The 26914-nt window shown below is 42.7% G+C and overlaps 1 protein-coding gene across 2 annotated transcripts; it reads right to left on the bottom strand.

Annotated features, from left to right (window-relative positions):
• Positions 1-1184: 1184 nt before the first annotated feature.
• Positions 1185-25080, bottom strand: cplane2 (ciliogenesis and planar polarity effector 2). 2 transcript variants are annotated; one of them, XM_080215168.1, is made up of 6 exons: positions 25028-25080; positions 14248-14407; positions 13189-13341; positions 12820-12944; positions 7957-8093; positions 1185-7232 (listed from the first exon to the last, which is right to left on the bottom strand). In XM_080215168.1, exons 2-6 carry the CDS (start codon positions 14357-14359, stop codon positions 6992-6994), a joined length of 768 nt encoding a protein of 255 aa, XP_080071294.1. In that variant the 5' UTR covers positions 14360-14407; positions 25028-25080; the 3' UTR covers positions 1185-6991. The 2 variants fall into 2 exon arrangements, with proteins under 2 accessions (XP_080071294.1, XP_080071293.1); XM_080215167.1 differs by lacking the exon at positions 25028-25080 and adding an exon at positions 18279-18377.
• Positions 25081-26914: the final 1834 nt, after the last annotated feature.

Raw genomic sequence — 26914 nt, 5'->3', positions numbered from 1 at the left:
AGAGGATGCAAAATATTGTGTTACAGTCATAATTAGGGTGTAGAGAATGATCAGCTTAATATATGGTAAGTCCATTCAAAAGTCTGATGGCAGCAGAGATGAAGTTGTTCTTGAGTCAGCTAGTACGTGATTTCCAACTTTTGTATCTTTATTCCGATGGAAGAAAGTGGAAGAAAGAATGCCCAGGGTGTGCGAGACCCTTGATTATGCTGGCTGCTTTTCCAAGGCAGTGGCAAATGTAGACAGTCAATGAATGGGAGGCTGGTTTGTGTGAAGAACTGGGCTTTGTTCCCTTTGTAAACACTTGCGGTCTTGGTCAGAGCAGGAGCCATGCAAAGGTGTGATACATCTGGAAAAAGATGCTTTCTATGGGCATCCATAAAAATTGGTGAAAATCATAACAGACATGCCGAATTTCCTTAGCCTCCTGAGAAAGTAGAGGCATTGGTATTTTTGTGATCAAGCTGAATTAGCACAGAGAGTAGACAATTCATGCAATACATTCTCTTCATGAAATTCCTTACTGCAAGAATGCAAAAATTGCAGTGTTGGATCAGGCGGGAAAAACTTGCCAGCTTCACAGATGCCTTTTCTCACTTGATTACACAGCATCTGTGCAATTGCAGAGTGCTGGCAAGGACCTCACAGCCAGCTAGAAGTGCAGGGCCTAGACTTCATAGAAGTCATAGAAACCCCACAGTACAGAAAGAGGCCATTCGGCCCATCAAGTCTGCACCAACCACAATCCCACCCAGGCTCCACCCCCATTTCTCTACTTATTTTACCCACCAAACCCTCTAATCTATGCATCTCAGGACACTAAGGGGCAATTTTAGCATGGCCAATCAACCTAATCCACACATCTTTGGATTAGTTCTGGTGATGATCACACAGCCAGCTGGAGGGGCAGGGCCTAAACACCCCAACATAGCTGGGATTCTGAGATGAGGTAACATTTTTAAAGGGAATCCCAATATCAGTCCAATTGAAGCCCCACCCCACCTTGTAGGCATTGGGGCTTTCCCTTCTCCCTCCCCACCTTGTAGGCATTGGGGCTTTCCCTTCTCCCTCCCCACCCCTTGCAGGCATTGAGGCTCTCCCCTCTTTCAGGCATTGGAGTTCCCTCCTTTTCCTCCCACCACATATAAGAAAATAACCCAACACGGGGTGGGGGGGGACCCCCCACTGCCAGAACCCTCTTCATATGCCCCTGGCACTGCCCATTTGACAAAGCCTCCTGGCAACTGCCAGGATGTTATGAGGCAATGACCAGCCATTTTCCCCCAACCCAGGAGCCCCAGATACCTCTACGCTCTGGCACGGTCATCATAACATGCTGGCCAGTGGGGGGAGAGTAGGATATACTGTGGGTGAAAGCTACAGCATAAAGCCCTTAAATGATGTTAAAATTTATTTAAATTCATGGAAAGAGGGCATGAGCCTGTTCGCATCACCAGCACAAATCCCTTTCTTGGCTGCTCACAAGATTTACCAGCCATTTCAGGATTTTCACCTGTGGTGAATGGGGCCATTAGATCACACCCTGTGACTGTGTTTATCAACTCATTTCCCATGCGAATTGGTGCAGAATTTTTAAACATTCATTCAAAGGATATGAGCATTGCTGAAAAGGTCAGCATTTGTTGTTGAATAAGTGGTGATAAACCACATTAACACACTGGGTGGCACGATGGCACTGTGGTTCACACTGCTGCCTCACAACACCAGGGACCTGAGTTTGATTCCCAACTTGGGTCACTGTCTGTGCGGAGTCTGCACGTTCTCCCCGTGTCTGCATGTGTTACCTCCGGGTGCTCCAGTTTCCTTCCATGGTCCAAAGATGTGCTGGCTAGATGCATTGGCCATGCTAAATTCTCCCTCAGTGTCCCCAAACAGGCACCACAGTGTGGCAACTAGGGGATTTTTACAGTAACTTCATTGCAGTGTTAATGTAAGTCTACTTGTGACACTAATAAATAAACTTATAACTTCTTAAGCAGCCACATTCCATGTGGTAAACCCACAGAGTAGTTCCAGGTTTATGGCCTAGTGACAGCAAAGGAACATTAACATAGTTCCAAGCCATGATGATGTGTGGCTTAGAGGAGGAAACTTACAGATAGTGCCGTTCACATGTGTCTGCTGCCGTTGCACAGCTAAGCAAGTTTCAAAGATGTTGTCAAAGAAACCTTAGTGAGTCCCTGCAGCCCATTTTGTGATACACAAGTGATCGAGGGAGTTAAGTGGTGAATGGAGTGCCAATCAAGTGGACTGCTATGTTACTCTGAACTGCACTCACCCAGACAAGTGGACAGTATTCCAACATACTTCTTATGCCTTGGAAGCCTTGAACAGGCTTTGGGGAATCAGGATAGGAGCTCCTCACCACAGAATGAGTGGTGAGGTATTTATAAATATCTTTTCTTTATGTTTTCATGGGATGTGGTCATTGCTTGCAAGCCAAGATTTGTTGCCTATCCCCAGTTGCCCTTGAATTGAGTACTTGCTAGGCCATTGCATAAGGCGATTAAGAGTCCACCCAACTGCAGTACTCTGGAGTCATACATTGATCAGACACGGTAGGGATGGCAAGTTTCCTTCCCTCGGGCATTAGCAAACCAGATGGATTTTTACAACAACCAAAGATCATTGTCATGTTGTCACCAAGGCTAGCTTTATATTCCAGATTTATTCACTGAATTCATGTTCCACCAGCTTCCATGGGATTTGAACCCATATCCCAAGAGCCTTGGCCTCTACTCATCCAGTGATATTACCAATATACTTCCTTCTCTGCCTGGCTGGTCCATTTAAGCTTTTGGTCAGTGGTTAACCCCAAGACATTGACAGTGGGGGATTCAGTGATGGTAATGTCACTGAACGTCAAGGAGCGATGGTTAAACTCATTCCTATTGGAAATGGTTATTAATACCTGGTACTTCTGTGGGACTAGTCAGCGAAAGGGAATACTTTGAATCAAGGGTGAAGCAATTGCATATTTAAATAAATACTCATTAACATAAATGCATCCTGAAATGATGAAAATCTTAGTGCACCAATCCTTTACTTCTGATTCTGTAGCCTGATATTCATCTCCAGCCTAAATAGAGGAACAGGATATCTGTCCTGCCCAGCTGACGAAGTCAGTAGTAGGCATGGTTATGAGTCATTAGCACTGAGAGATGATCGCATTGATTAACATTGAAACAGAGATTAGAAGCAGAAGTAGGCCATTCGGCCCTTTGAGCCTGCTCCACCATTCACTTTAATCATGGCTAATCATCGAATTCAATATCCTGATCCACCCTTTCTCTCATTTCCCTTGCTCCCTTTAGCCCCAAGAGCTATATCCAATTTCTTCTTGAAATCACACACTCTTTAGCCTCAACTACATTATTTGGTAGTGAATTCCACACATTCATTCACCACCCTCTAGGTGAAGAAATTTCCCCTCACCTCAGTTCTAAAAGATTTACCCCTTATCCTCAAACTATGACCCACAGTTCTGGACTCCCCCACCATTGCGAACATTCTTTCTGGATCTATTCTGTGTAACCCTGTTAGAATTTTATAAGTTTCTATGAAATAACAGTGAATATAATCCGAACCAACTCAGTCTCTCCTCATATGACAGACCCACCATCCCAGGAATCAGCCTGGGATTCACTGTACTCCCTCTATAGCAAGGACACCCTTCCAGATAAGGACACGATACTCCAGCTGTGGCCATACCAACACCCTACATACAACTGCAGCAAAACATCCCCATCCTTATACCCAAATCCTCTCGCTATGAAGGCCAACATACCTGTCTGCTGTACCTGCGTGCTTACTTTCAGCTAATGATACACGAGGATTCCAAGGGCACGTTGAGTATCCACCTCTCTGAATTTAGACCCATTCAAGTAATAACCTATCGTCCTTTTATTGCTATTAAAGTGGATAGCCTTAAATTTAAACACATTATACTGCACCTGCCATGCAGATGCCCACATACTCAGTCTAACCAAATCACGCTGAAGCATCTCTGCAACTCCCTCACAGATCAGCCTCCCACCCAACTCCCATCTGCAAATTTGGAGGTAATACATTTGGTTTCCTCTTCCAAATCATTAATATATAATGTGAACAGTTGGGGTCCTAGCACAGATCCCTGCAGAATCCCACTTGTCACTAACTGCCAATCAGAAAAAGACCTTTTATGCCAACTCTTTGCTTTCTATCTGCTCACCAGCTTTCTATCCATTTCGAGTCATTAGAATCCCTACAGTGCAGAAGGAGACCATTTGGGACCCACCAAGTCTGCACTGACCACATTCTCACCCAGGCCCTATTCCTGTAACCTTACACACATTTACCCTGCTAATTCCCCTGACACTAGGTGAATTTTAGTATGACCAATCAACCTAACCCATATATCTTTGGACTGTGGAGGAAACCGGAGCACCCGGAGGAAACTCACGCAGATACGGGGAGAAAGTGCAAACTCCACACAGACAGTGGCCCGAGGCTGGAATTAAACCCATGTCCCTGGCACTGTGAGACAGCAATGCTAACCACTGTGCCACCATGCCACCCCATTACCTGCAATCCATGCACTTTAACTTCACATCGTCATCTGTTATGAGAGGCTTTGTCGAAAGCCTTCTGAAAGTCTAAATAAACCACATTCACTGGTTCTCCTCAATCAATTCTACTAGTTACATCCTCAAAAACATCCAATAGATTGTAGGCAGTTCAACTGTTTGGGAGAGCAGGAAATTCAGTAGGGCAGCCACAGATCATGAAGCTGGGGATTGAAAGAGGGCAGGGCAGGGACGGACAATGGAGCAACTTATTTCAGATTCAGTTAAATTTATTGAGCAAAACCTGCAACAAAGCATTGAAGTTAAAGGAGGCTTAAGGCTAACTATATCCAAAAGTATTAATGACAAATTAAACATAATCCTGCTTTTAGCTTTAACTATTGCAACTGCAGAACCCTTTAAGGGAAACTGGAAATAGCCACATCCCCTGACCTGCCTTGTCCATGATTTCCAGGCATATTGAAGTCATGATGGCATTCCTGAGTGAACACTCCATTAAGATCTTAACTATCATCTGACCCTTTTTAAATATGATCATTAGATCCCCATCTGTTGTTTTACAAGACTAGATGCTATTTCCTGCAATGTGCATTGCACACTGATCCCTTCTCACATTTTTGTAAAGCAAATTCAATTGATCATAACATTTCAGCTAGGATATGTAATGAGATATTAAGTATCAAGTAACATATGCTACTCTTTCCAATATTCATTTAAAGATGTTAAACCAGCACTAACTTTTCAGAAAGAGGCAAAGCAGCAGCTGTTCAGTGATAAAATACTAATGTGAAAACCTTTTGCAATAGGGACGACTGATTCCCATGAAGCAGGGATTGAAAACCTTTATTGAGCTTGTTCAATTAAGTCAGGCCTCAAACAGATTGTCCCAATAACATCCGGTACTTATCCTTGGCAGTGTGTCACTTCCACTGTTGTGGTCAGGAGCTGTGTCTTCACAAAGGACACACAAGCACAAAGCTTCTCCAGTGACAACACAGCATGCTATATAATGGAACTAACTGTCACATCCTCGAGTTAAAAATCAGTAACATTTCCTGTTTGCAAAATGGATAAATGAAACATCAGTGCAATATCGAGCTTACAGACCAAGAAAGTCCTAGGATTGATCCTGGTCCATGTTGCGTTAGCTGTTCCAAGACCAGGAACAAAGGACTCTACTCTCTGGACTAGGGTGGTGGGGGCTTCGGAATCAGCCAAAGTTCCACATCCTGCTATCAAGTGTAGATTGAACAGGTTCAAGTTGTACTCTGTACTAGCTAAGTTGTACTGGCTTTATTTTCAAGCTTTAACAGGAAGGAGAGTCCCTTGGAGAATCCCAAAGATGTGCAGGTTAGGTGAATTGGCCATGCTAAATTGCCCCTTAGTGTCAGGGGGCTAGCTAGGGTAAATGCATGGGGCTACGGAGATTGGGTGGGATTGTGGTCGATGCAGACTCGATGGGCCAAATGGCCTCCTTCTGCACTGTAGAGATTCTATGATTCTAGGATTCTATGAGTGTTATGGGTCACTTGCTTGTGGTATCACTCCCCAACAACAGATCATCATCTCAGGATGAAACAGGTGAAATTAAATAAAAATAAATCTCAAGAACCCTCAGGGGAAAATATCTCTTTTTTTGCCACCCTATTTTTCTTTATTGTACTTTTGCGGTGATGAGCGGTCCGTGATTGTACACTTAGGACTCTGTTAATTGCTGTGCACCCCTGGATTATGCCAATCACTGGTCTGGAAGTCAGGACTAAAGTCCAGAGCACAATACAATGGCATTGTATGCATTGGGATCCAATTATTATAAAAATGTTACATTTCCATGCAAGTGGTAAAGGTTGTTAACTTTTCCAGAGATTGTAACCTTTACTTCTGGCTGGTTTTAATTAGAATCCCTGTACTTTTAAACTGGGTTTCACAGTTTTAGAACACGTCAGTGCAAATACCATCTGCATAGGAACTCAACCCATCCAATAAATATGGTTTGGGTATGAAAATGCACAGAAATGGAGAGCACCCATCTTCTACACATGGTAGTTCACCTTGCAGTTAGCAGCTGGCTAAGTGTTCAGACTGTGGCAGCTCAGAATGTCAACATTCATCCATGCTGAACAGATTTTAAATCATACTGTTGCCTTAAAAGGTGAAGCACTTCTCTTCCCCAGATCTCTTGCTGAATATCACCAGCTGAGAGATTGTGGAAAACTTTCACACCCATTTGAACACTGGCTGCTAATCATGGAACTGCAGGGGTAGGTGCATGGCAATGGTTGTGGCACCAACCTAACACATTTGGCCCAGTGTTTACAGGTCACTACCTTCGAGTAGACATAGGTTAAGAAGACTGTGTGCTCCAGGGAAGACCTGTAGTAACCTCAGCCAGGGCTGAAAGGCTCTCAACGGTGGTGTGGTGCAGGGACAAGTCCTGCTGTCACTTGATCTTGATACCAGAGCTGTTCAGCCACTCCATTCAGTATGTGCTCTACCTCCAGCAGCCCTGCATTTCCATCAAGAGTCTTTCCATCTGACAACCGTGGACCATTGACGCTCTTTATTTTGAAGACAGGCAGATGCCATGTCTTCTGGAAATCACGAAGTTCCTTCTCGGTGACATCTGTGTGCATATATTGGTCAAATCTGTTTACATTCAGTTAAAGAAAATTCATGGATATTGAGTGACACATCAACTGAAACCAGAAGCAAAAAGGTTATACTTACTTTTCCCTACAATTCTATAGCTCACAATACTGTTACAGTCCAGAAGTTTTTTAAAACCAATATGAGATAGTAAGCATCCTCAAGGAGAAAAAAAATTGAAAAGATGTTGAAAGCAGTGGTAGTGCACCCAGGCTGAGAAAAAAACCAAATCAGCAAGGATTCCTGTTGCTGATCGCTCTCTAATGTCCCTTGCTGGAAAGACCAACAATGTGACATTGGATTAGGATAAAATAAAGCTTACCTGTGTTGCCTCCACAGTCCTGTCAACATCAAGCTCACGTATAGAAAGGCCACTTCAGTGAGCAGGGCTACTAATTCCCAGTAAGGCTTTATGCTTAAGAACTGGAAAGCAAAACTTGAATTTTATTGTGCAAATGTCCTCACCATAGGTGAATGCACATAATTTTAAACTGTAATAAAATACTTTTCAAATCCTTCGACTAATTAGACAGCAAATAGAAAATATAAATTTGGTTAAATAATTTCACAGACTAAAATCATGAAAGAAAATTAAAGAAATCAACAAAACATTTGATACGTAGCTGTGACTGGTTTCATAACCTGAAACACTTTATAGTTATTCAAATGGCAGCAATTATCTGGAGGAGTTCAAATGTAAAATGCTTTGATAATTTAAGGATACTTTGTGCCAATAACAATTTTAACCATCTTCTCAGAGTCATGCATGATTCGTGACATTTGACTGGGTAAATCGTCGAACGATGATCGATCAGTGAAGGAGAAAAGAAACAAGATGGCGTCAGCCTTGTCCTTGCAGGCCTGAGGGGAATAGAACAAATGATTCAAAAACTACTCACTGCAAACAGTACATGCAATGGTCTGTTTAATCTCAGCCAACATGCATTGCAGCATCACTGCTGATGGAGAATGTAAATACCAAGGAAGAGGTATAGGAATAATCCTTCAAGTCTGTTTCCATGGTTGCTATGTAATTACATCCTCCCACTAGTGGTCATTTTGCCACTGTGCCTCAATTAAACATAAAAGCATATTTTACGTTATGTAATTGAAGGTGTATTTCAATTACATAATGGCTGATCTTCAACCTCAACTCCACTTTCCCACCTGATCCCCATATCCTTTGATTCTCTTAAAGTTGAAAAATCTATCAATCTCAGCCTGGAATACTGTGTGACAACAAGTGCCCACCACGCTCTGGGGTTGAAAGTTACAAAGGTTCACAACTGATAAGTGCAGAAGTGTCCACACATCAGAGGCATAAATGGCTAATCCTTTACCTCCGAGACTATGCCCGCTCCCCCATACAGTTCTAGTCTTCCCAGCAGAGAAAACAGCTCCTCAGCTGTTTAAGACAGACATAAATAGGTTCTTGATTAATAAGGGGTTATGGAGAAAAGGTAGGAGAATGGGGATGAGAAAAATATCAGCCATGATTGAGCGGCAGAGCAGAGCAGAACCGAGTGGCCTAATTCTGCTCCCATGTCTTACAGGTCTTATGATTAGCATCTAACCTGTCAAACCCTCTCAAGAATCTTTTGGCTTCAATAAGACCATCTCTCATTCTTCTAAAATTCTCATTCTATTCGGTTGGTCCTCATAGACCACCCTCTCATCCTAAGAACCAATCTAGTAGTTTCCACTACAAACACAGACATGGGGATTTATAATAAATTTGCAAAAGTAAGGACACAGTTGGATAACTTTAAAATGGGGACATAATCACATTGGCCCAATTATATTTTTTTCCAAAAATATACTTTATTCATAAAAATCTCAAATAAACCATTGCAAATCTACATGTCTTTGAATTGCAGAGTTAAACCTTTTTACAGTTCTATACAAATTACAGTCATAACATTTCAAGCCTTAAAACTATATACATGCCTCAAAAATTACTGTGTGCCGTTATTCTTTGACTTTACTTCACCAGAAAACTACATTTGTTCGTGTTTCCTATTGTGCACCGCGATATCATTATACATCTTGCAGGCGATGCAAATTTCCTTTCTTTGGTTATGCTTTTTCATCTACGTTTATTATAAATTGCTTTTTTTAAACTACAATGTTAAAGGTTGGGTTCTGATGTATATATTGGATACTAATTTAATTAGGCAAAAGCAGGAGCAGCAGAAGTTGAATGCATTATTCAAATCATTCTCCAAGTATGAAGACACTGGAGAAAATTATAATTCAAACAAAATGCTTTGAATGCCAAAGTCATCAAATTGAGTGCTTTGATGAAGCTCAGTGCATTAACGTGCATCAGCTAAGTTCAATTAATGGCATCCCCACCTCTAAGTCATTAAATTGTAGGTTCCACTCCCAGGACTTTCAGCAGAGACCCTTGGCTAACACTCCAGTACATTACTGAGGGAGATGCAAGACATTACTTGGAGGGCCCTTCTGCCTGTTCTACTTGTTCAGTTGAGCAATGACCACTATTACTTCATCACCCAATACCAAAAAGGTTAACTGGTTATTTATCTTCCCACTGTTTGTCTCTCTACGGGGCACCACATATAGATATAAAATATGGTTTCACTGAAACTCATTAATAATTATATCCCATAAATACAGGAGTTCAGCCCAAGGAGATTATTCAACTAACACATGAGGATTAAAAATAAATATAAATATTTTGCTTGGATTTTCAGAAAGCCCTTGTTAAAGTTGCATTTGCAAGGCTTTTAAAAATATAATGACATACAGAAATTACAGGTAATTGGCTGACTTCAGAATTAGATTGTAATGGTTTTCTTTGTTCCCTCTGGAGCACCAATGAACAGGACAGTTCTGTCTAGGTCTACCGATAGTCTCCTGCTGTTTGGACAGCTCAAAGGTAACATGGGGCTGATTCCTGCCTGTAGTATCACAGAAGTTGCTAATGGGTCAAAGTAGATGGATGAAGTAGAAAATGCCAGATAAGTTTCTCAGTGATGTGTGACCAGAGCTCTCCAATTAAATAACAGAGAGGGCTAACAAAGGTACTGTAGTTAATGTTGCATATATGGACTTTACAATGTTTGATAAAGCGCCACATATTAGACTTGTTAGCAAAATTGAAATCTATGGGATTAAATGGGCAGTGGCAGCCTGGATCCAAAATTGGCTAAGAGACAGAAAGAAAGAGAGTAGTGCTACCTGGTTATGTATTAGACTAGCGCAAGGAGGGATACACAATACTGTTCTCAAGGATTGGCATTAGGTCTGCTGTTGTTTCTGATATATATTAGTAACTTGGACTGGGTGCAATGGGCATCATTTCAAAGATTTCAGCTAACATTGTGCTTGAAATTGTGGTAAGCAAGACTTATTTAACAGTCTTCAGGAGGCCACAGACAGGGCAGACAAATGACAGCGGAAATTAGTGCACAACAGTGTGAAGTGAGGCATTTTGGAAGCAAAATAGAAGAGAGGTGATATACACTAAACAATTCAATTTCAAGAGAGGTGCAGGAACAGAGCTACATGAGGTGCAAACACAATTTTTTGAAGGCGATACGACTGTTTGAAAGAAACTTATAGGATCATTGGCATTATAAATAGAGGTACAATGTACAAAAGCAAGGATGTTATAAATCACTGATTAGACCTCAGCATAGAATTCTGAGCACCACACCATAGGTTGTGTGTCAAAGCATAATGGAGTGTAAAGGTTTACTAAAGGAATGAGAAGAATTTATTTTTTATTCAGTTGTGATGATCTGGAATGCATTCTCTGAAGAGGTGGAAGCAGATTATGAACTTTCAAAAGGGAATCAAATATTAACTTAAAAAGAAGTGCTGAGAGTTTTACATAGAACAGAGAACATTACAGTGCAGTACAGGCCCTTCGGCCCTTGATGTTGCACCGACCTGTGAAAACCAATCTAAAGACTATCTAATCTACATTATTCCAATATCATCCATATGTTTATCCAATGACCATTTAAATGCCCTTAATACTGCTGAGTCCACTACTGTTGCAGGCAGGATACTCCACGCCCTTACTACTCTCTACGGAAAGAACGTGGGAGTGGCACTAATTGGTTAGTCCTTTTACAAGTTGGCATAATCACAATGGGCTAAAAGGCCCCCTTCATGTGATTCACTGGGTAGATAATGAGCAACAGAAGGCCAGCGAAACAGATTGGCCTGAGTTTGCTTGTAGTTTCATCTCCCCTTTCCCATGACAATTGGCCCCAGCAGGTACTTTGGCGTCGCTGCAATCAGATTTTTGACTTGATTTTATTATTGTCATGTGTATTAGTATGCAGTGAAAAGTATTGTTTCTTTTGTCTATACAGACAAAGCATGCCATTCATAGAGAAAGAAACAAGAGAGTGCAGAATATAGTGTTACAATCATAGCTAGGGTATAGAGAAAGATCATTGTTAGATCAGCATATGTAGGCATTGGTAGGCACATGTCCTCAAACAATCACTACAAGATACTATGCCTTCAATATAAAATTTGATTCCCTTTTCAAACCTGTTGACGCCTGGTAGGATGTGGGTTCTCTGAGCATCAGCACCTCCAAGATACAACTAACCTCTTGACTGAATGTATGCTGGGAGGCATTTCAAATGTATTAGGCACCCTTAGCCACATCCAATCCTGTTCTAATCCAACAGTTCACATTTTCACTTTTCAGGAGGGGTCACTGAATTGCAATTAACAGCAAGAAGCTGATCAGTTTACCCTCTCACTAGCTCAACAATTTTATGACCAAATTTGGACAATCCATCCCTGCAGAAATAAAAACAGAAAATGCTGAAAAAACAGGGTTAACATTTCGAGTCTGTATGACTCATCTACTGAAGAAGTTTCTCTCTTCACAGATAAAGCCAGATCTGCTGAGTTTATCCAATACTTTCAGATTGCCAAACCCTAGAATCAAACCTGGGGTCACACCAGGCAGATGTTTGTACCCACTAAGTCTTTGGGGACTATATTACAATCCTTATTAATGCAACGACTCCCAAAGAGGTTATGTGTGCCAGTGGGAGTCTATTGAAAGAGAGGATTATGCAGACTGAATGAAAGAATGAAAGAAGCGATTAGCATCTCACAATACAATGCGGACGCATTAAACAGATAATTATTTACTGACATACAGAAAGGAAGCAGATCTCGGACTACATTTGGCATGGTGGCACAGAGGTTAGCACTGCTGCATCAGAGCTCCAGGGACATAAGTTCGATTCCCGGCTCGGGTCACTCTCTGTGCGGAGTTTGCACATTCTCCCCGTCTGTTTCCTCCAGGTGCTCTGGCTTCCTCCCACGGTCCAAAAGTCATGCTGATTAGGTGCATTGGCTATGCTAAATTCTCCCTCAATGTACCCAAACAGGCACCGGAGTGTGGTGACTAGGCTGTGTTAATGTAAGCCTACTTGTGACTAATAAGTAAACTTTAATTTCCAATTGCTGAGTTTTGTTTTGCTGTTGTTTGGCAGCTGCTTGTCCTATTTGAGAATTAAATGAGGAATGCACCCGAAGCATTCAACCTACATATTTCTTTACAATGTTTTTGATGCTTTCTTACAGCAAGAATGTGGTCAAACTTCTTCAGTGAGGCCTCACCGCAGTCCCAGAACTGAAAGCGAAACATGATCACTCGACCGCTCTCCACCAGCTTTGCTGGCCAATAAACAGTCCTTGTCTGAATTCCTGCATTTAAGATAATTGTGAGACTTCATATTAAAAAATGATAAAGCTTTCAGTAGAATCCCAGATATTGTGCTTGTTCTACTGATTTTATAGAACTCATGCACCACAATATTGCATCGATACGTACACTGCCGATATAGAAACAGTGCTACACACACACTGTAGGAACATATATATTCAGTATGGACGCTAAAATACACATACATACATGCATAAATAAAGCTGATATAGGCTGTAGCTTCACCTGTGGTCTCATGATGGACATTGGAAATCTCTAAGCCGGCAAACTTTGCAACTGCTGCTGTTTTTCCTACTCCACTCTTCCCAGACAGAAAGATCTTGTAAGTAGCAATGTCAGGCGCAACCTGTGGAGGGAGCACCGGCCATTCAAGCAATCCTGGAGACAAACACATTAGCATCATAGTGTTACCAAGGTCAAATACTGACAGGAACAGAACCGACGCCTTGGTTTGAAACATCTGTAATGCTAGGGGCAGGCTGCTGGTTAGCACTGCTGCCTCACAGCGTCAGGGACCCAGGTTCGATTCCTGGCTTGGATCACTGTCTGTGTGGAGGTTGCATGTTCTCCCCATGTCTGCATGCGTTTCCTCCAGGTGCTCCGGTTTCACCCCACAGTCCAAAAGATGTGTGGGTTAGGTGGATTGGCCATGCTAAATTGCCCCTTGGTGTCAGGGGGACTAGCTAGGGTAAATGCATGGAGTTAAGGGGATAGTGTCTGGGGATTGTGGTCGGTGCAGACTCAATTGGTCAAATAGCCTCCTTCTGCACTGTAGATTCTATGATTCTTGCCTAGGTTCCACACTTTTGAAAACTAAATCTTTCTTCAGTTACACAAAACAGTCCCAATCTTGAACTATCATAAAACCCCACAAAAAGCAATGAACATCTAATGAAACAAAGAGCTGGTATCAATTTCAGAATGAATACACCAGAAACAGGGTCTGAATGAATAGATGCAACTCGTCTACAATACAGTAAACCAAACCAGCTATTTGTGTACTGTGCGCCAAACCATTGTAGATATGTATGTCTGCTTGTCCTCCTGAATATTAAAATTGCACAGAGGTATTAAAATGATAAGCAGAAAATGCTACCCACCCTCAGCAAAGGAAATTGTGGAACGGAATTCCACATTTTAAATCCCCAGAAAATACAGTTTTAACAAACCAGCTAGTCCTTCCCAGCCTTTTTCCACATTTTTGTGTGAAGAGAAAAGGGTTAGAAATAAATTTGCCCTTTGTGAGTTTCCCATCAGTTTGAGGAGGAGAAATTTTTAACTTACCAAACACTTTCCTTTTGTTTCTGCGCAAAATGCTGGCCAGATATTCCTGGCCCTCCACAGAAGTGAGCCAACCTGCTGTTACCAGAGATCCTGATTTCAAGAAGTCTGCCATTTCTTGGGCTTGGAACTCAAGAACATTCAACTCTCACCAAACAAGAAACTGAAAAATTAAACAGACTCCTGGTGTTAAAATTATACTTCTAGATTTTTGTATCTCAGAAATGTAAATAGCCAGGGCAGTGAGGTGGATGTTGATTAGTCTTTTCCCACTCCACTCTTCCCAGGCAGAAAGGTCTTGTAAGCAGCAATGTCAGGTACAACTTGTGTGGCCACTCAAGCAATCCTGGAGTCAACACACATTTGAATCATAATATTCCTATGGTCAAATACTGACAGGAACAGAACTGACTCCTTGGTTGGTAACAGATAATGCTAGTCTACGTTCCATAAATTACGCTCACATCTGGCCAAATTAACGTTATAAAACAGCAGCATAAAGCTGCCTTTCACTCAGCCACCGATTGGCAATCCTAGATTGACCACAGATGTGATTTGATTTGATTTATTAGTATCACATGTATTAGTATAAAGTGCAAAGTATTGTTTCTTGCATGTTATACAAAGCATATCGTTCATAGAGGAGGAAAGGAGAGAGTGCAGAATGTAGTGTTACAGTCATAGCTAGGGTGTAGGGAAAGATCAACTGAATGCAATATCGGTCCATACAAAAGTCTGACGGCAGCAGGGAAGAAGCTGTTTTTGAGTCAATTGGTACGTGACCTCAGATCTTTTTCCAGACGGAAGAAGATGGAAGGGAGAATGTTCGAGGTGTGTGGGGTCCTTAATTATGCTGATATAATGTACCCAGCAGTCAGGTATCTGTTGATCTTTGAATTGTATCTCTGTCCCAAAAACCTTAATCACTGTCCTTTTAATAATTTCAAGGACATTTATAAGCAATGAACAAAGGCTCAATTGCAAATTACTTGGGATTCTGCTGGCTGCTAGGACTAAGAAGCATAGAATCCCTATAGTGCAGGAGAAGCAATTTGGTCCATCAAGTTTGCATCAACCCTCCGAACAAGCATCTTACCTAGGCTCTGCCCCCTGCCCAATCCCTGTATTCCCACACATTTACCATGGCTAATCCATCTAACCTTGGGACACCAAGGGGCAATGGTCAATCAACCTAATCTGCACACTTTTGGAGTGTGGGAGGAAACCCACAGAGACACGGGGAGAATGAGCAAACTCCACTCAGACAGGCACCCAAGGCCGGAATTGAACCTGGTCCTTGAAGCTGTGAGCCAGCTGTGCTAACCTTTGTACCACCATGCCACCCACTTCTGCCCAGATGAAGCGAATTATTGCCAATTTATTTCCCATGCCAACACTATAGTTAAGAAAGCCAACAAATGCCTCTACTTTTCAGAAGACTAAGAAAATTTGGCATGTCTACGACTCTTGCCAACTTTTACAGATGCACCATAGAAAGCATGCTTTCTGGTTGTATCACAGCTTGGTATGGCTCCTGATCTGCCCAAGACTCACAAGGAACTACAAAAGTTCGCTAACGAAGCCCAATCCATTAAGCAAAGCAGCCTCCATCACATCCATTGACTTTGTCTACATTTCCCACTGCCTCAGCAAAGCAGCCAGCATAATTAAGGACCCCACACATCCCGGACATTCTCTCTTCCACCTTCTTCCATCAGGAAAAAGATACAAAAGTTTGAGGTTACGTACCAACCAACACAAGAACAGCTTCCCTGCTGCTGTCAGACTTTTGAATGGACTTACCTTGCATTAAGTTGATCTTTCTCTGCACCCTAGCTATGACTATAACACTACACTCTGCACTCTCTTGTTTCCTTCTCTATGAATGGTATACTTTGCCTGTATAGCACGCAAGAAACAATACTTTTCACTGTATGTTAATACATGTGACAATAATAAATCAAATCAAATTTATTGTCTAATTTGCTAGTTACATTTTTAACCTTTTGACAACAAAAGCTTTTCCTTTTGACACATATCGCAAGTAATATCTTACCTAGACCTCAGACATCTATACTGTGTTAAGTTCTGTCATCGCTTCCTGGATTTTCACATCAGCTGTGTTTTGGGTTTTTTTGATGGCTTAATAGGTAAGTGTACCTCTTGATAACAATAAACTGGAGGACCCCAGGTTTGACCCCTGGTATAGAGCAACCATTGGATGAGCAGTAACTGCTATGATAACATTTGAATTGTGTCCCTAGACTAAGGAAAGGAGAGAAGGGAAATCAGTCTGGGTTTCCTCTCCTGATGAGCATTTAGTGATTTTTGTTGGAAGGTCCACATGCACAGACAGTTTCTGAGGAAACTAACGGCCTGGGGAACATTAGAATTACGCAGTACAGAGGAGATAAAAGTATGGATAAGGCAGGGCAAAGATGTTACAAAGGTTGATGTAGGCAGCCTTTGTGATGGAAACAATACAGAGCAGGGGATTTAGCTGGGAGCAAATAGGATGCCAAGGTTGCAAAAATCCTTGTGTAGCCCAGGAAAGTAGGGGAGGAGGGGATTGGTAAACAAAACTGAAAGGCAACAGCGGATGCAGTAAGAAGGAATATAAACTCAGTGGAGGGAAAATGAGATGGAACATCAGAAGCAGAAGTATTAAGCTGAAATGTAAGCAAGGCAAACAATCAAAATAATGTGAACCAATTAGTAAATGCAACCCAAGTACAAGAAAGAAAGACTTGCATTTGTGCAGAACTTTTCACAACTGCCAGATGTCCCACAGCACTTTATAGTCAAGGGAATATTTTTTGTGGTAGTCACTTCTGAATTTGGAAACACAGCAGCTAATTTGTGCACAACAAGCTCCCACAAGCACCAATGTGACAATAACCAGAGAATCGACTTTTATGATGTTTATTGGAGAATAAGTAAGTATTAGCCAGGACACAGGGAGGTGGAGGAGGAGTTGGGGGGGGTCGAATTGGTTCCCTCACTCTTCTTCAAAATAATGTCATGAGACTGTTTATATCCAGCCAAGTTGAAGCCTGTTTTACAGCTCATTCAAAAAATGGCACCTCTGATAGTGCAGCACACTGTCATCACCACATTAGAGTGTCAGGACCAGACACTTGAAGTGAGTCTAACAATGGTATCCCTTATTTGTAATGAATGCATGCAAACATTTACTTTCAACCATTCACACAATGCTAACCTTTTCCACTATGCATGAGTTGCGTTACTCTCTAGCCACACAGCATTAGCCCTTTTACACTCGATTGCTCTCCCTATTTTCTGCCTGAGCACCAGCCCCTCCTCAGCCTCTATCCACAGCACCAGTCCCATATGTCTCTCATCCCCAGGATCAGCTTGATTGACCCAGGACCGGATTCAATACCACCCTTTCTCTAGGACAAGCCCAGGACCACCCCATTACCCTCTGTCCCAATGGCTACAGCCATTTCCCCCCTTATCCCAGGACCATCCCATTAGCCCCTGTCCCAAGAGCCACCTATTACTCCCTGTCCCCAGGACCACAGCCATTACCCTCCTTATCCACAAGACCATCCCATTACCCTCCTTATCCCCAGGACCATCCCATTACCCCACATCCCAGGACCACCCCATTACCCACCTTATTCCCGGGGCCACCCCATTACCCCACACCCCCAGGACCACCTCATTACCCCTGTCCCCAGAACCACCCATTAACCAACATCTCAGGACCACCCTATTATCCCCATACCCAGGTTCACCCCTTGACCCCTGTCCCCAGAACCACCCATTAACCAACTGATCTCAGGATCACCCCATTATCCCCGTCCCCAGGTTCACCCCATTACCCCCTGATCTCAGGGCCGCCCCATTACCCCCTGATCTCAGGGCCGCCCCATTACCCCCTGATCTCAGGGCCGCCCCATTACCCCTTATCCCCAGGACTACCCCATTAACCCCTGTCCCCAGAGCCACCCATTGCCCCCTGCCTCCAGGACGACCCCATTACCCGACTGTGAAACTCCAGCACCCACCTTTACTCAGTCTTTGCTCTCACTCCGCAGCCACGGTCCTGATAGTCTCCATGGTAACCCGGCCCCTCAGCAACCCTGCGACTGACATCAACGCGCCACGTTCTACCGCCCTGACGTCACAAAGCATGCTCTATCCCACGGGCATGCGCGGTTTCCATGGAAACTTCATCCCTCAGCCTCTCGTCCGCCAAACTCCATCCCTCAGCCTCTTCGTCCCCTCCAATCCCCATCCCTCAGTCTCTTCGTCCCCTCCAATCCCCATCCCTCAGCCTGCTTCCCCATCCAAACTCCATCCCTCAGCCTCCTCCCCCTCTAAACTCCATCCCTCAGCCTCCTCCCCCTCCAAACTCCATCCCTCAGCCTCCTCCCCCTCCAAACTCCATCCTTCAGTCTCCTCCCCTCCTCCAAACTCCATTCCTCAGCCTCCCCTCCAAACTTTGTCCCTCAGCCTCCCCTCCAAACTTTGTCCCTCAGCCACCTCCACCTCTGTCCTTCAGCCTGCTCCCCTCCAAACTCCATCCCCCAGCCTGCCTCCCCCTCCAAACTCCATCCCCCAGCCTGCTTCCCCCTCCAAACTCCATCCCCCAGCCTGCTTCCCCCTCCAAACTCCATCCCCCAGCCTGCTTCCCCCTCCAAACTCCATCCCCCAGCCTGCCTCCCCCTCCAAACTCCATCCCCCAGCCTGCCTCCCCCTCCAAACTCCATCCCCCAGCCTGCCTCCCCCTCCAAACTCCATCCCCCAGCCTGCCTCCCCCTCCAAACTCCATCCCCCAGCCTGCCTCCCCCTCCAAACTCCATCCCCCAGCCTGCCTCCCTCTCCAAATGCCGTCCCTCAGCCTGCCTCCCTCTCCAAATGCCGTCCCTCAGCCTGCCTCCCTCTCCAAATGCCGTCCCTCAGCCTGCCTCCCTCTCCAAACGCCGTCCCTCAGCCTGCCTCCCCCTCCAAACTCCATCCCTCAGCTTCCCTTCCCCTCAACCTCCTCCCCCTCCAAACTCCACCCCTCAAGCTTCCCCCTCCTGCTGCTAATTGTCAGCAAACTCAATCCCTCAGACTTCCTCCTCCTCCACCTGCAGCAACAAGCCCCCCTCTGTTCCCCTCCCACCCCAGACAATCCAATCTCAGAAAAGAAACAGGCAGAAAATGGAACCTGCATCGACACAGCACCTCTCAAATGCTGAGGGGTGATGAGGCCCCGGTATGATAGGGGCAGCAGAATTTTAGGTGAACTCCAGTTCCTAGAGGGTGAAAGATGGGAAACTGGCAGGTGAATATTGGAATTGTCAAGTTTGGGAATAATAAAAGGTTTCAGTAACAGATGAGCTTAGGCAGACCAGAAAATGAGCAATGTTCTGGAGGTGGAAGTATGGGGTCTTTGACACGCTGGGTGATGGAGCGTATATGGTGATGGCATGATAGTACGGTGGGTTACCACTGCAGTTTCACAGCGCCAGAGACGGGGTTCGATTCCCAGCTTGGATCACTGTCTGTGCGAAGTCTACACATTCTCCCCATGTCTGTGTGGGTTTCCTCCCACAATCTGAAAGATGTGTTGGTTAGGTGCATTGACCTGAACAGGCACCGGAGTGGGCGACTAGGGAAATTTCACAGTAATTTCATTGCCGTGTTAATGTAAGCCTTAATTGTGACTAATACATAAACTTCACTTTACAAGTGGTTGGAACCTCATGTCAGGGTCAATACAACATCAGCTTTGACTCAGCCTCTGAGTTGCTGGGGGGAAAGGGATAGAGTCTGTGGCTAGAGAACAGAGTTTGTGGTAACAACCGAAGACAATGGCTTTGGTCTTTTCAATATTTAGCTGGATAATTTTACCAACACTAACCTCTGTTCATCCAGTCCTGAAGTTGCACAAGAAGTCTGGCAATTTAAGAGCCTGTGGAAAGGTCAGGAGAGTGGTGGCGAGATAGAGCTGGGAGTGCCCATGTGAAACCTTTTGTGTTTAAGAGGATATCATCAAGGGGCAGCATGATGAGAAATTGGAGGTGGGGGCAAGGATACCATCCTTTGGAGAAAGCCGATATAATGGTGTGGAAGTGGGAAGAAGACATTATAGCTGTTCCTCTTGCTACAAATGGATAGGTAAGAATTAAATCAGTTAAGTGTGGTCCCACTCAATGTAACAATGAAAGTCAGCTGCTCTAGGAGTAAGTGCAGTCAATCATGTCAGAAGTTGCAGACGATCAAGAAGGATGAGGAGGAATAGTATACCATAGTCACATGGGATATTATTTATGAGTCAGATAACAATTTCAGTTTTGTCATGGCATGGGAACCTGATAGAAATGATTCAGACCGTTACTGGAAGAATAAGCACCGCTTTTGAGAGGCAACAATATATTCAAGAGAGGAAAGGGAGGTTGGAGGCGGCACAATAATTTTCAAGATGAGCAGGTTTGATGGGGAAGCAATCAGTGCCTCACCACCAAATCTCCGGATCCTTCCACAGGTTCCTACATTACCAGACTTCTTGTGCAACTTCAGCACTGGTTGAATAGAGGTTTCCTCCGGCTAAATATTGGGAAGACCAAAGCCACTCTCTTCAGCGGTTGCCACAAATTCTGTTCTCTAGACTTTATCCTTCTCCCCTAATTAACTTGGCTGACAAACAAATTTACAAGTTTGGCAGTCAGTAATTTGGCAGAAATAGGGTCAAGGGAGTAGATGGGTTATGTGAACAAAATAAGCTCAGAGAGGGCATAAGGTAAGATAGGTAAAAAACCAGAGAGGGTGAAAGTTCAGAGTAAAGGAGATTTGGCTTGGTTGAATCAGGGAAGAAAGGGAAATGGTAAAGTCAGCTGAACATCCTTAAGAACCTCACACTTGTTGCTGGAAGCATGACTGGAGAAGTTCAGGGAGAGGGGGTTAAGAATATGATTTGTAGTGGAGAAGAGCAGCATTCCAGGAAGATCCTGGAATAACAAGTTCTAGCAGAGGAGATCAGAACCCAATTGTGCTTTAGAAATTTGGAAATGGTTTTAATTGGGTTGTAGGAAGCATTGTGGGACACAAGAAGGTGGGGTTGGGAGGGAGATGTAGGTGGAGAGCAATACAAGGAATTGATCGGATGCCTTTGTCTGTGATTGACACAATAAGAATAGTGAGGCTACCTGAGATGTCAGGGTCAAGGGAGTATTTGTGCATATGGGCAGGGGAATTTTTGTGGAGGTAGAAATTAAGGGAGAATATGAGAGCAGTGAACTTAGAGGAGAGTGTGATGAGTTAAAATAAAGGTTAAAATCACCAAGAATGAGAAGTTACTCAATGTGGAGGTTCAGGGGAGAAAGCACTGAAGATAATTTGCTGTGGAACTGTGGTGGGTGGTAGAGAAAGAGGCAAGCAGTGTGGAGCAAACTCTTTATGCCTTCACCACTTCAATTCAAAAATCTCCAAGTTCTCCACCCTCAATAAATTTAAGCCAATGCAGAACTTTGATCAGATTCTAGACTACACCATCCCATTCAGCCATCACCCCTGTCATTGTTAATCTGCATTGTTTCCTGGTACCTGGAAATCTCACAGTTAAAACTCTTGCCCCTATGTGAATCCCTTAAAAGCTTTGCTACTCCCAATATCTGTAATCAACAGAACACACTGTTCCTCTGACAGTGTCCTCCTGTCCTCATTCCTTTGCCTCACCATTGGCATGTACACCTTTAACACCTCCTTTCCGATCCACCTTAAAATCCATTTCTTTGGTAACCTCTCTTAATATCCTTACCTTGGTGTTCATTTTTCCCATCAATGCCTCTGTGAAGTCCCTTGCGCCATTTCTATGCAGAAGGCATCTTATAAATGTAAGTGATTTTGGTTGTTACAGGGAAGGGTATATCAAAGTATTGAAGTGTAGGATATATTAGAAAGTGTTGCAGTGAGGAGTGTGGAGTACATCAAAGAGTGTGTTAGCAGGGATATTTTAGATTTGCAGCATTAAAGCAACAGAGTCTGGCAACACATATCCACGATTTTCTATCACTTGTGATTTCACCAACTGGCAGCAACAGTTTAGAGACCATCACTTCCATATAATCAAGCTGACACTCTGAGCTTCAAGCTAAACATCCTGCAATTGAGTATGTCACCAGAATTATTGACTAGGACCTGGCATTTAAGTTTGACAGTCTGGATCTGGTATTGATTTGTATTTGCTCTGCTCCCCCTCATGCTCCTATTCTTGATTCTTCCTAGGTCTTAGTAAACAATTTGAGTTGTGCATCAGCTTTTAGACTAGAATTGTTGTGGTGTATTACAGTAAGGGAATACATAATATTGGGTGGCACAGTGGTGAGCATTGCCTCACAATGCTAGGGGCCCAGGTTTGATTCCAGCCTTGGGTGACTGTGTGGAGTTTGCACGTTCTTCCTGTGTCTGCGTGTGTTTCCTCCGAGTGCTCTGGTTTCCTCCCCACAGTCCAAAGATGTCCAGGTTAGATTGATTGGCCATGCTAAATTGATCCTTAGTGTCTGAGGATATTTAAATATCTGGGAATCGGGCCTGGGTGGGATTGTTGTCAGTGGGCTGAATGGTCTCCTTCAGCACTGTAGGGATTCTGTGATATGTTTTAATGTCATTGTGACAAGCAAGGGTACATTGGGAATATTTACATTGAAATATCAGACCAGTTTAATAAAAATATGAAGTGTTGACCTTTTGAAAAAAAGAAAATTTTACTGAAAGGAACACTTGCTTCATACCAAGATCTTTCTCAGCATTTTAGACATTCTCAATACAGGACACTTCTGACTCCACTCATGAAGTAACCAACAAACTCTTTAATTGAAAAAACTTCAAGTCAATTCAGAATGGCTTTTCTTCTCCGAAAAATAGAAATGAAGTAAAAATAGAGTGTGCCAGAAATACTCGACAGATCCAGTAGCATCGATGGAGAAAGAAACTGTTAGTGTGGAGTCGAATACGACTCTTCCTCAGGGCTTTGTTTCTCTCTCCATTGATGCTGCGAGACCTGCTGAGTATTCCAACATTTGGTTTTTATTTCCGATCTGCAGCTTCTGCAATATCTTGCTTTTATTATAGAAAAAAAGATGCACATTTAAACAGGAATATTGGAAAACCCTGGAGTTTCTCAGTAGTCTAACATCTTACATTGAGAATGGAAGAAAAGAATTAAGGTCTAATCATTTCTGGCCTCTGTAGTTGAATGTTTTAATAAATTTCAATTCTTGAAATGAAATAACTCTGAATTTGTGTTCATTTTCGACTCTGTGCGTACCTAATATAAGAGGATGTAGTACAGAGAGAAAGTATCCTTCACATTCATTGGGTCATTGTCTGCTAATGTTTTTTCCTGAGCCATTTCTGTCAGTAATGGTTTTGCCATAGTCTTCCACTCTCAGGGACAGGGTGAGAAGGAGGTCCTAGCTAGAATAGGAACTGAACCTGTGCTTTTTCAAAATTCTGAACCACGTTCCAGTTGCCTAGTCAACTGTGTTAACCAAACTCCTGTCCTCCATACTACCCACATACATCTATGTGGGGAATCAGAGCACGTTGTGCCTTAAACAATTTATACTGTGGGAGCATCAAGCATCGGTGAAAGAATTTGAATACCCTGTTTGCTTGGATTGAGCTATCATCATCTAAAACTGATTCAAGTGGCATCAATCCCATGTCCAAAAAAAGCAGCATTGCAGATCAGGTAGCAGTGGGTTTGAGGGCGTATGTGCTCATATCAATGAAAGCAATTACTAGTTTTGTACAGTGTGCAGGATATGGTCCGAGTTTATGAAAAAAATCACCAGACACAATCCCAGATTATCACCAAAATCCCAGATTATCTCAAAAGCATCTGATCACTCACTGGTTTTGATTTTGCAAGCTGTTGCAATGGAGTAGAAAGGTTTAATTAGTAGCACAGACTCTGGGAAGCAAAACCACCACTACCATCATCTGTGTTCACTAATAAAGTGCTGCTTGAATTTGCTTCTGGATCTAGATTCACATGAGAGTTTCCCTGAATTTAATTTTAGGCTGACATTCCAGTGCCAAACCGAAGGTGTGCTACAATACCAGAGATAATGTCTTTAAGATTAAATGTTAAAGCTTCTGGTTAGTGCCACTTTAATTCTGCATCTTGCTCAGACATCACTGTCTTTGGTATTTAACACTGTTCAATGAAGCTTAAGGGATAGCAACTCATCTTTTTACTTGGCACTTTACAGCCTCAACACAGAATCTCTGGGAATGGATCTGCTTCAGGTATATAGATGATCTTCACTCCTGAGGTCTATCTGCCTTCTGACACATTTCAGGCCACAGGAATCCTCTTATTTTGTCAGATTCTCTTCGGCTTCCTGCACCCATTTTTTTGTTTCTATTTTTATCCAATTATCACCACCTTTTGCCTTGCGTCATTCTATTTAACCATTCTGGGTCTCCATCATCCTATAAACCTTTCTATTTTGTTCTTTCCCGTACTCTCTGTACCCGCCCCCGCCCCCCCTTACCCCCACCTCCTTTTCTCCGGTTATTTAACTCCATATGTAGAGTGACACAAAAGTTCTACATTCCAGTGGAAAGATTACATTCTGCTCCTTTCTCCCCAGCTGCTACCCAACATAGTGTGTTTATTCCAGAAATGTCTTTCTACAGGTAGTGCAGATCTAAAATATTTTGCTTTGTGTTACGCAAATACAAATCTAATTCACACTTTAGAAAACGCAGTGACGGCCACAGCCACACACTTATTATCCCCCCAGCCTCATGTATTTACCTGGAACGAGATTCACTCTCACTTGGTATGTTTGTATGTATCAAATAACCATTGTCATGTATTTCCAGGGGCTTGTGATCTCTTTTTCAATCCTGATATTCAATTCCAAAATCTTTTGATGTTCATTGGGGAAATAATGAAACAGAAAGATACAGCAATGATCAATGAGTATCAATCACCAGTTGTAGTCATAACATGAAGGCACATCAGGCGACATGACCTTAACGTCTCCACTGGACTGTTCCTGCATAAACCACTTACTCTGATCTATCCTTTGTTTGATTCCCACACCTTTAGTATTCGCTTTTCAATTACTTTTGTTTCGGTAGCAATTATAGTTGAAAAACTCTGTTTCAATGGCTATTTGTTGTAGAGAATCCCAGATTCTAGAATGGCTTTTTTCTACTCTCCCTTGTCATTCTTTATGTCATCAGTTTAGTGTCAGCAGAGGTTTCGCAGGTCGCAGATCACACTTGAGCTCCACCCGTTTATGGTTTCCAGTAGAAGGCACTGGAATATTTTAGCTGCATGGCACTGCCCCCTTCCTTACACTGTGAATTGTAGTATCGCTATTTCCTCAACAAAGGGTGACTCAGTAGAGACGACGTATTGACAGCTTGGAACTCTTTTCTCTATGTCGTATTATACTTTGGTCAGTTGTGCCTTTAACCAACATGCTTTCTGCGTGATGGTAAATCCGTGTATACGGGTTGTAGCTGGCTCCTTTAAGGGGCGTACATCGAGAATGCCATGTTCCCCTTTGGGCGATCAGATCATGAGCACAGGGATCCCGTTGCCGATCGTGAGATTTTGCAACCAGCTCACATCTTAGAGCAGGAAGTGAGAACATTGTTACTCTACGTACCAGCTTGTAAAAAACCTGTTATAGTTCATTATACTTGAAATTGCTGCAACAAGTGTGATGGGATGTGTTGAATTATCTCTGGACACATAACTGTAAGGGTCAAAATCTCGTCTTATTTTTGTTTTTAAGCTTATGCACTAATGCACTTAGACCATTCCGTTTTATAATATTTTCAGCAATTTTAAAATTATATTTTGTTGTAATATTCTACAATATATTGAGAAAACACTTCAGTGTCTTTTGATGCTAGAGATTTTTCAAACTATATTAACTGCCCAAAAGGTTTTATAAATAGGTGCATAATGTATTAATGCAAAGTGAAAATTAAAACCCTACAAATCATTGATGAAGCTCTAGTTATGATATCAAGATCATGGAGAGACTGCAGGTATTATGACACAAGGTAGTAAGAAATTTTAGCTGGGGACAGACTAGAAAAACGTGCGGCTTTTTTTTAACATTAAGAGATCTGATATTAAATCTCTTAATTTTGAATGGCTCAAAATAAATTGAACAAATCTATTTTCACTGGTTGGTGAATCAGTAACTTAAGTGTTCACCAAAGGGATGCATCTTGAATTGGTTAAAAGCCAGATGAGTAGTATTATCAAATATTAATCTATACAAGGTGCATTGACTTGATAGCTCACACCCATTAATCCTGAGGGAAATAAGCAAAGAAATAGCAGAGGCAGTATTTAGTAATTTCATCTTTATTAAAGATCCCAAAATGTTTCCTATCACAGATGTTAATAGTGTGTATTTGCCTGTGCTAATTCCATCTTACTTTTTGAAAACCAATCATATTTACCAATCTTCAGTCTTCCAGCACACATATCCTCTCAATAGAAGTATGAAACACAATTTCTAGGGCCTCAGCTATTTTTCCATCCATTTCACTGATTTAAAAATATTAAAAGTAATCCACAAGTTTGGGATCCTCTTCTCATACCACCTCCTTGTAGTCACAATGATAAAGATGCAGCTGAAGAAATCTCAGATCAGAATTATCAAAATCCAGT

This window comes from Carcharhinus amblyrhynchos, chromosome 30, assembly GCF_965287045.1.
Source record: "Carcharhinus amblyrhynchos chromosome 30, sCarAmb.v2.hapA, whole genome shotgun sequence".
NCBI lineage: Eukaryota > Metazoa > Chordata > Chondrichthyes > Carcharhiniformes > Carcharhinidae > Carcharhinus > Carcharhinus amblyrhynchos.
This window is presented reverse-complemented; position numbering and strand designations above follow the sequence as displayed.

Coding starts and splice junctions, on each gene's coding strand:
- cplane2 (XM_080215168.1), bottom strand. CDS start 14,359: ATGGCAGACTTCTTGAAATCAGGATCTCTGGTAACAGCAGGTTGGCTC. Junction 12,945..13,188: donor TGTCCATCATGAGACCACAG/GTGAAGCTACAG, acceptor TCTTAAATGCAG/GAATTCAGACAAGGACTGTT. Junction 8,094..12,819: donor AGTTTGACCACATTCTTGCT/GTAAGAAAGCAT, acceptor TATTCCCCTCAG/GCCTGCAAGGACAAGGCTGA.